Raw genomic sequence first — 9,811 nt, 5'->3', positions numbered from 1 at the left:
AGGGATTGTGGGGCTGGCGCGGGATCGGGCAGTGTTTCGTTCTGCTGTGCATGGGGTCGCTATGAGTCGGAAACGACTCGACGGCACTTAACAAAATAACAACAACATACTTTTATAATACTTATCACTATCCTTTCTTTCAAACTTTTCAAAAGAACACATAATGTCTACTTCAAACTTCTTACCCTAATCCTCTCAAAGGCATAGAGTGCCTAAGGTATTTGACTGCTAAACAGAAGACTGGCGGTTCAAACCCATCAGCCAGTCCTCAGAAGGAAGACTAGGCAATCTACTTCTGTAGTGATACAGCCTCAGAAACCCGAGGAGGGGTCATTATGATTCGGATCTGACTTGACAGCAATGAGTTTGCTTTTTGGAATCCCCTCAAAAACTAGTTTCTGTTCTAATAAAGTCACTATGCCAAAGTCTCCTACATAGCAGATCTATAGATTCTTTTCTCAGTTCTTTCTTTTCTTTCTAAAAGTTCTTCAGTATTCTAAAGTATTGACTGCCCCTTCTACCTTGAACTTCTAATTCACTGGACACCTCTGACGTTTCACCAACCAAATTCTGCTACCTCTGGAGACATTTTTCTTTCTGGCATTTCAGAAAGAAAATAATGAACTCTCTGCATATTTTATGCTATTACTACAGATCTCAGTTACCAAACCCTTCCTCATACAACTTCAAGAATCATCTCTACACAGACAGCTCCTCATTACCTCCAACCAAAATTTTTATGTTTACTAAACCAACCACTCCTCGGAAGGAAGATGGGGCAATCTACTTCCGTAGTGATACTGCCTTGGAAACCCAAGGAGGGGTCGCTATGAGTTGGGTCCAACTCCACGGCACATAACAACAACAACAACAACTAGCAGGACATCTCTAATTACAAGAGCTTTTATCACCTCTAAGTCAATATATCTAAAGCTGACTTCATTCCCCCTTCCCTAAATATTAGTTTCCATAGAAATCTCCCCATCTCTGTCAGTACTAACATTATTCTCTTTATCTTCACTCACACAGCAGTCTAATATTAAACACTGACTTCCTAAAACACCATTTGTTTTAATCTACTATTCACACCTCTCAATGATTTTCAGTGTCTATAAGGCAAAAATCCAAATTTCTGAACCCACTGCTGTGGCTTCCCCCAAAACAAAAGACAGACATATGAGCTGAACATTTACATTAGGTAGATACACTCCTTGGAGAGATCGATCATGGGAGAATAGAAGGGTTGTGTATGCACATGGAAACAGCTTGGGGGCATGAATGCATGGGAGGGAAGGACACAGGGAAGAGGTACCTATGAGGAGGAAGTGGAAGGGGAGCTGTTGCATTGTGGAAGATTACAATCAATGTCATGAGACAAAGTATATGTAAGCTGCTGTATGGAAGATGAATTTGCTTGGTAAACTTTCACACAAATCACAATAAAAATTAATAAAGAAAGGGAAAAAAAAAATCCCAATTCCTTAATCTAGTGTTGCTATGGTTTCCTTTCTCAAAGATCCTCTCCACATCCCTGAGCTCTACCCATATTAATCTACTTAATATTACCCCAACATGCCACGCGAATTCATACCTGGTGCTTTTTGCTCTCATTTTCCCTTGTGCTTTGTACAGTTTTGTCTCCTACTGTCCATTAAGTTCAATTCTATCCTTTCTTCAAGGTCTAGATTAAATCTCAGTTTTTCAAGCAAATCTTTACTGATTGCTCAGGCACCAGTGAATTCTCTCATCTCTAAACTCCTAAATCACTTCACCTTTAACCTATGTATTTTATATGCTGTGCTTGCCTCTTGCTTCTGTAGTAGAGATAATTTCTTTTTTGTTTTTCTATCTTCTGTGTTAAGGACAAATATAAGGCACTGCACATAGGAGGTACTAAACATTTTCTCAAATTGCTAAAGAGTGACAAATCAGATAATACAGTATCTGATTCTGGAGGGCCTTGAATATCTGGGTAGATATAAACACTTTTCTATAGGCCAGAACTTAAATGTTTCGTCAACATGTTAAATTGTCAAATCAGAAATATCAGGATAGAACTGCATCTGTTTTAGACATAAAATCTCACTAATCTGAACCAACTAATCAGAGTTACCAAACCATCCCAGATACAATATTCTTAAATGTCATATTATAATATAAACATTTCTAACAATTTCCTTATAGAATTCATTTAGCAACTACGTTACGCAATACTATCTACAAATGAGACAGAACATTAATAAAGCAAAGGGTGTGGAGGATACTCGGAGCTCTGGTAGTGCAGTACCTAAGGCACCTGACTGCTAACCAGAAGGCTGGAGATTCAAACCCACCAGCCACTCCTCGGAAGGAAGGTTGGACAATCTACTTCTGTAGTGATACTGCCTCGGAAACCCAAGGAGGGGTCGCTATGATTCAGGTCCAACTCAGTGTCACATAACAGCAACAGCAACATGGAAGATACTAATCTTAAGTGTACTACTTGGTAAGTTTATATATATATATGTACATACCTATACCAGATGAAGATATGGAAGACTTCCAACATCCTCATGAAGTTAAGCAATACTGTTTTATTTAAGAAATTTAGGCTGAGTCTATGCAAAGTATCAAAAAAATTCCTAACAGTTGTTTTCCTATATTTAGCTAAATTGTTATTCATTAGAAAAGATGATTACCCACAATATGCCAACTTCTAAGGCAAACTCAAACTCACTGCCATCGAGTCTACTCTGACTCATAGTAACCCCCACTGGGTTTCTGAGGTGGTAAATCTTTACATAAATAGATTGCCCCATCTTCCTTCTATGGAGTGACTGGTGGGTTTGAACTACCAATCTCCTCATTAGCAGTCAAATGTCTTAGGCACTGTGTCACCAGAGCTCCTTAACTTTTAAGGCAGTTAACAGAAATAATGGAAGAACAAAAATGGAAACAAACAAACAAACAAAATCCTTACCTTTATGAAGCTTATACCAGAGTGGTAAGAGAGACATGTAAATCAAAATGTAATCTGCTATGTGTCCTAATGGAGGTACATACAGAGAGTACTGACAGTAGAGGGCAAATGCAACCACTGCCGTTGGGGTAGGACCCAAGGTAGCGACCCCTCCTTGGGTTTCCAAGCTTTAGCACTACGGGAGCAGATTGCCCAACCTTCCTTCCGAGGAGTGGCTGGTGGCTTTGAACCACCAGCCTTTCTGGTTAGCAGTCAAGTGCCTTAGGCAATACGCCACCAGAGCTCCTGATAGTAGAGGGAGTGACACATAATTAACTAGATAAGGGGACATAACAAAGCAGGAGGTAACACTTTAACTGAGTCTTAAAAAATAAATAGAAATTCATTGGCTAGAGGAAGTAATAAGAATATTCCAGCAACCCAGCAGAGGGAATAGAATTAACAAACAGAGAGTCACAGAAATTCATGAAAGTTCACAGGCTATGAGGCAACCTGTAATACCTAAAAGCATTCTGTATATGGAGAGGAGAAGTGAGAAATGAGCCTGGGAAGACAGGCTGGACTCAAACGGAGAAGTCTGGCCTTTATCGTAGAACAGTGGAAGCCATCAAAGCTCTCCAAATGCAGGAATGAACAATGTAATTAGAAAAAGATTTATTAAATGTTTGAGGTGAGGATTGAAGTAACAAAAATGAATAAAAAAATGCTTTATGGAGGTGATATAAATGTGATATAAATAAGCTGAGTCTAAAGGATAAATTGAAGTTAAGACAAAAAAGGAACAGAAGGGCATTCCATACATGCAAAGGCATGGAAGGGTTAAGAACCAAGAATTTCAGTAATTTGCAAACCATTTGGTATGCAAGGTAATTTAGGGTATAGGTAGCAGGAGAAAAGGGTAGGATGATAGGCAAGGCCTATTTTTTATCTTTTTTTTATTTTCCTGTTGTTTCTGTAAGGATTGCAGGTATTTTGTATCTCTGAAGTCTGTGCAAGATTAGCCTATGCTGAATCTATCCTTGGTCTAAATATAATCCTGATCACCGACCCCCATCTGATCTTCTCAGACGTTTATGTGTTTATCTGTAGCCTGGCGTTTGGTGTTAATGGTAATGCAGTATTGTGGATATACTGGTTGGTATTAGCGTCTGTGGTCTATATCTTATGTGCACAATTTGGTGTCCTCCCTTCTCCTAATGTTATCAGGGTGGTCACAGACTCTTTCTATACCACCCCTCCCCTCACCTACATCAGCATGTGGCCCCCAACTAGACCAAAATTAATCCCGCCCCTTACCTCCCCACCCCGGTAACCTACAAAGTGAGTTCCCTTTCTTAAGCAAACCCTTCTTTGTCTTTTTTATAGTAATGGGCTCATACAGTATTTGTCCTTCTGTGATTGACTTATTTTACATAGCATAATGTCCTCCAGGCTCATGCAAAACCTATTTTTATATATCACATCCGAGAAATATGACAGGATTGTAAGCACAAGAGAGAGAGAATCAAACTGGGATTTTAGAAAGATCATTTTGGCAACAATACAGAGAAAGCAGACAGGAATCAAGGTAAGAAGACCAGTTACAAAAGAAAAAAAAAAAAAGGATTTAATGAAGCCAAGGGAGTCCTAGATGTCTGTCTATTCTTGACAGTGATGAATATAAAAAAATACTGGAAGGACATTAACACCTAATAAGTGTAAGGCTATCATCTGTGAAATGTATGTCTATATAAAACACATTAATGTACATAAATATAAGAGATATATGAGGAGTTTCATAAGATCATATGAAAATGCTTACAAGCTTAGACATACCAAGTAGAGATAACATAGACTGTAACCTGCACTATTAGACTTACCTTATCAGAGCAGTTGACTTTAGCACCATTTTGCAGTAAAAGATGTACTATATCTGCATGGCCTCTCCCTGCTGCCCAAATGATTGGGTAAACACTATACTGCTGGGATAGATAGGTAAGTAGGTGGGTAGGGGGAAAGGGAGTGAGGGAGGGCAACAAAGAAAGGGATAGAGGAAAGGGAAGAAAGGAAGAAAAAAAAGAGAGACATAAAAAACTTTTAGGTTTATATTTGCAGATGCATTTCTCAAGTAAAGTAAATATCAAAGGGAGTAACAGAAAAAATAAAGTAATAGTAATATTAAAAAGAAATCAAGTTACAGACCATTTTCTACTTTAAAAACACATAACACTCATTACACATCATTGGCAGTTAAGGATGCACCCAATTTCACATAAATATGTATCACAAACACATTTATTTTCACAGATTCAACACATTTAATGCGATTAGCCAACAGACAAGACTAATAAGAGGAATGTGAAATCTTTCTTATATAGTCCTTCCATTAACTGAATAAAACAGACTCTCAATGTTCAGTCTGAGATAGTCTTATGCAAAGTAGTAATGCATGTATTAACATTTTTCAGAATGTATAGAAAAATGGTATGTTATTTGGTAAATACTTAGACAAATGTTTCTTTTCTTTAAAGTTCCAATTAAGAATGCATTGCTACATAAAATAAGCAAGATAATTAAGGATTTCAAAATTTCCTTTTTAAATATGATATAGTTATAGTTAACATTACCAGCTCTAAGAGCTGCCTTCATATTGATAAATTTGAGAAATAAACTTAGACTGAAAAAGAAATTTTTCATTATTGTGTTTTGAAATCACCTTCTATGGTATTATCTGTAATAAAATATAGATAATATCTATCTACCATAAGGTCTAAAGTATAATCAGGGTCAAGTGTTCCAAAAGACAACTTAGCACTTACATTACAAATGAATATTTTGTTAACGCTTACCAGACCAGTGACACTTGGATTGGCACCATGAGAAAGAAGCAACTCTACTACATCAGTACGGCCTTTATAGCATGCCCACATGAGAGCTGTCCAGCCTCCCTAAAGAAAATAAAAAGAGGGGGAAATGAAACTTTGGATCTTCTCCAAGCATAAAAATGCCACTAATAAAGTTTGTTCTGCAACTTTTCTTCATAAAACCATAGCTTTATGAAGGCAATACCACTGAATTTTAAATTCCCCAAATCTCCAGAGAAATATCTAATAGTATATTTGAAATAAGTCAAATCTCGTAATTCCATAAACAATTACTCCAAAGTTTGCATTATTTACGAAAGTCAAAATAGGAAATATTCATAATGAACTCTTCCAAATTCCTAAAATTTCTTCTGGTTGTATAAAATTTTTTCCTCAGAAAAATTTCTATGTCTCTGGATTTCTTCTCCTTGTATGAGTCTACCATGTGACAGCAATTCCACTCCTAGATATACAGTTAAAAGACCTGAAAGCAGAGACTCAGAAATAATTGTAGACCATCGTTCACTGCAGCACTACTTACAATAACCAAAAAGTGGAAACAACTTAAAATTAAGTGATATTTTATTTATTTTAATTTCTGACAGGATGTCTAGTCATTCTTAGAGTATAAAGTGATGGATGATAGAGAAAACAGAATTGATCATAATAAAAACAAAGTTCTTATATTTTTTAAGTGAACTTTGGATCATAAGGCACGAGATAAGTAGGCCTGGGTCAGAAGGGGGGAATTGGGAAAGGCTTTCTTTAAAAAAAAAAAAAAAAAGTTATTTTTAGAGCCAAGCATAGTTTGGAGGAGAGAAGAAAATTGAGTCAAAGTTATAGGTAAAGATAGGAAACCACAACAAGACAATGAGCCAGTTGTGCTGTGCTGACATTATGTACCTCCTGATAGGAGGCACTTGACTGCTAACCAGAAGGCTGGGGGTTCAAACCCACCAGCCAACCCTCGGAAGGAAGACTGGGCAATCTACTTCCATAGTGATACTGCCTCGGAAACCCAAGGAGGGGTCGCTATGAGTAGGGTCCAACTCGACGGCACATAACAACGACAACACAACTAAAAAACTCTCCTGAGAATTAAAAAAAAAAAAAACAAACTCATTGCTATCGGGTCAATTCCAACTCACAGTGACCTCCATTGGATTTCCGAGGCAATAAATCTTTATGGAAGTTAACTGCTCCACCTTCCTTCCACAGAGTGGCTAGTGGGTTTGAAACACCAGCCTTCCGCTTAGAAGAGCTCCTAATTCAACTGAAAAATTGGTATGGTTCCTTTCACCAAATATTGAGAACTAATTAACTTCCTACATTGTCTTTCTACTTCATCAATCAATAAGGTAAGAATGCCATGATTTACTCTCAGCTGCCATATCCATCTTTTGCCTAGGTTACTAAAATTATGAGCTTTTCCCTCAACCCATTTTAAATTATTAATTTTTATGCAGTATATATAAACTTTTATTGCAATGTACTTCAATTTCTTTTAAGAAAGGATACAAACAGTTGTCTGTATCTTCCCATAAAAATGAGTGTATCACTTACTTTGCTAAGTTTTGAGAATAGATATAACATTATGGAAATAAAATTGCTGTGTAAATTATAATATTAAAATACAAGATGATGGAATACTGAAGTTTTTTTAAAAGTTAGACAACTTGTACTTTATAGAACAGGCCATCGGTAAATAATATATGTTTCACACTTCAACTAACTAAAACCAAACTCACTGCCGTCGAGTTGATTCGACTGATCGCAACCCTTCCGTGGGTTTCCAAGGCAATATAGCTTCAGAAGTAGATTGCTCACTATTCCTCCCGAGGAGTGGCTGGAGGTTTGAACAGTTGTTGTTGTTGTTACGTGCCGTCGAGTCAGCCCTGACTCATAGCGACCCCTCCTTGGGTTTCCGAGGCAGTATCACTACAGAAGTACGATTGCCCAACCTTACTTCCGAGGAGTGGCTGGTGGGTTTGAACCACCAGGCTTCTGGTTAGCAGTCAGGTGCCTTAGGCACTATGCTACCAGAGCTCCTGGTTAGCAGCCAAATGCCTTAGGTACTACGCCACCAGAGCAGCACTGTTAAAACTAACTTTTTAAAAAGGCTGGACATTTTACAGAATAAATTCACCAGAAATGATTCCTTTTTTCACCTCTACACTTTAACCAGATACCAAGTTCAAATAAGAGCTAAGTGATCATTAAGAAGCATATCTTGTTAAACTTGTAATGTACAGACAGTATATCTGAACATAATTACATTTTTTAAATGAATTTATAAACATCATCTTGAAAATTATAACTTTAAACAGCTAAACAGTTCTTAAAACTGTACTATAATTACCCTCTTAAAGACTTACCTAAAGGAAGTAATTTTTTTCTAAAGTTCTAAAACATTGATATATATTTAAAAGACTAATGAGTTATTTTTAACAATATTTCAGAATTTCATACTCTGAAATAAACTTAAAATGATCAACAAGAATACTGTAAAAAAGATACATTATATCAGCTGGGTTTTAAAGCATTCTTGAGAGCCAGTAGGAAATCCTAAAAACATTATTGGAATATTACCCCACACATCAAAATACACAACTTCACATGCACCTACTACTGTTAATAAGATTTCAGCCAAATGATAAGCTATCATAAGGAATGCACATACCATATCTCGGTGCTCCAAATTAACCCCACATTTAAGGAGTTCTTCCACAATATGTATATGCCCTTCTTTTGATGCCGATATAAGTGCTGTCCAGTTATCCTTGAACATATATACAAAAATATTACCATTTCAAGGCCAAAAATAACATTCCAAGTGAGGAAAAAGAAATTTGAATTTACATACTAGATGATCATACCAAGTTGACATGATTTAACCCATACTAAACTACTCTAAAGTAACATTAAAGCACAAGTTCTCTTAAGAATTTACCTGTGGACATGTGTTACTCTTAGTAATGTAATGTAGAATCATTTCTCCACTACTTGTTCAGTCTTTTCACTGGATGTCTAATTACACAGTGGTTTTTTTTGTTTTTGTTTTTTAAAGAAGAAAAGCTGATCACCAAAACCTTAAAGCTAATCCTTGTGGCTAGCAATCATGACTATAAATTGAAATTAAAGAGTCTATAATTAGATTTAAGAGTACATTTACAGGGTACTAAATAAGAGTGATCCCATATGATGAGTTTAGAAACTATGTGATAAGAAGTATTCTACCTTTATTTTTTTAAATAAAGAATACAGGTGTCCTACCCTAACTTTATTCATGAGTGTAATTTAATTCCAATGATCATTCAATTGAAAAAAAAAAAAAACAGATTTAACTGTGTGACTCTCAAAAATATTCTAGAAAAATGAGAGGAAAAGTCAACCCCTCACAAGAGTGATTTATCACTCAGAAGTGGTACCTGCTAGGACATCTTTCTGGATATTATCATATATAATTATATTTACAGTAAGTTACCATTATGAGGAGTTATTTAACAACATGACCCCTATACAGATATTTTCTAGACAGGCTTTTAATTTTTAGTATATGTGTTCTCTATTCAACCAATGCCATCTATATATAAAACAACATGAAGAACTGAGACCGTCCATAAAAAGTAAAAATTTCTCTCCTGTATAAGAAACTGATTTAGCATGCTAGGCAAAGTTGAGATATATCTGAAAGTATAATCTGTAATCTATTACTTTTTAATCATTTCTTAAAAACAAACAGCAAAGGCAAAGAAAAAGGAAATAAGTTAAGTAAATTATTTTAATATATACCAAATCCTCCAGATTGCAATTAGCTCCATTCTTAATTAATTCTTTCACTATTTCCAGATTGCCTTGTTCAGCAGCTATCATCAATGGAGTCTGGCCACACTAGAAAATAAAAGAGGCATGAAAAGTCTGTCAAGATGCTATACTTCTACTTAAACACCACAGTAAATAAATACAATTAATTATATATAATTTTATATGTATATATAAGCATATTCCT

The 9,811-nt window shown here is 36.0% G+C and overlaps 1 protein-coding gene across 1 annotated transcript in view; it reads right to left on the bottom strand.

The window, feature by feature from the left end:
• KIDINS220 (kinase D interacting substrate 220) overlaps positions 1 to 9,811 on the bottom strand; it is a 183,065-nt gene that overhangs the window by 160,768 nt on the left and 12,486 nt on the right. Inside the window, exons 2-5 of the mRNA XM_042783667.1 lie at positions 9,595 to 9,693; positions 8,483 to 8,581; positions 5,788 to 5,886; positions 4,819 to 4,920 (exon numbers count right to left, since the gene is read on the bottom strand). Coding sequence (XP_042639601.1) covers positions 4,819 to 4,920; positions 5,788 to 5,886; positions 8,483 to 8,581; positions 9,595 to 9,693 — 399 coding nt within the window. The remainder of the gene's footprint in view (positions 1 to 4,818; positions 4,921 to 5,787; positions 5,887 to 8,482; positions 8,582 to 9,594; positions 9,694 to 9,811) is intronic.

Source organism: Orycteropus afer, unplaced genomic scaffold (assembly GCF_000298275.1).
Source record: "Orycteropus afer afer isolate SDZICR_OR568_19922 unplaced genomic scaffold, OryAfe1.0 scaffold00025, whole genome shotgun sequence".
Classification (NCBI taxonomy): Eukaryota; Metazoa; Chordata; class Mammalia; order Tubulidentata; family Orycteropodidae; genus Orycteropus; species Orycteropus afer.
This window is presented reverse-complemented; position numbering and strand designations above follow the sequence as displayed.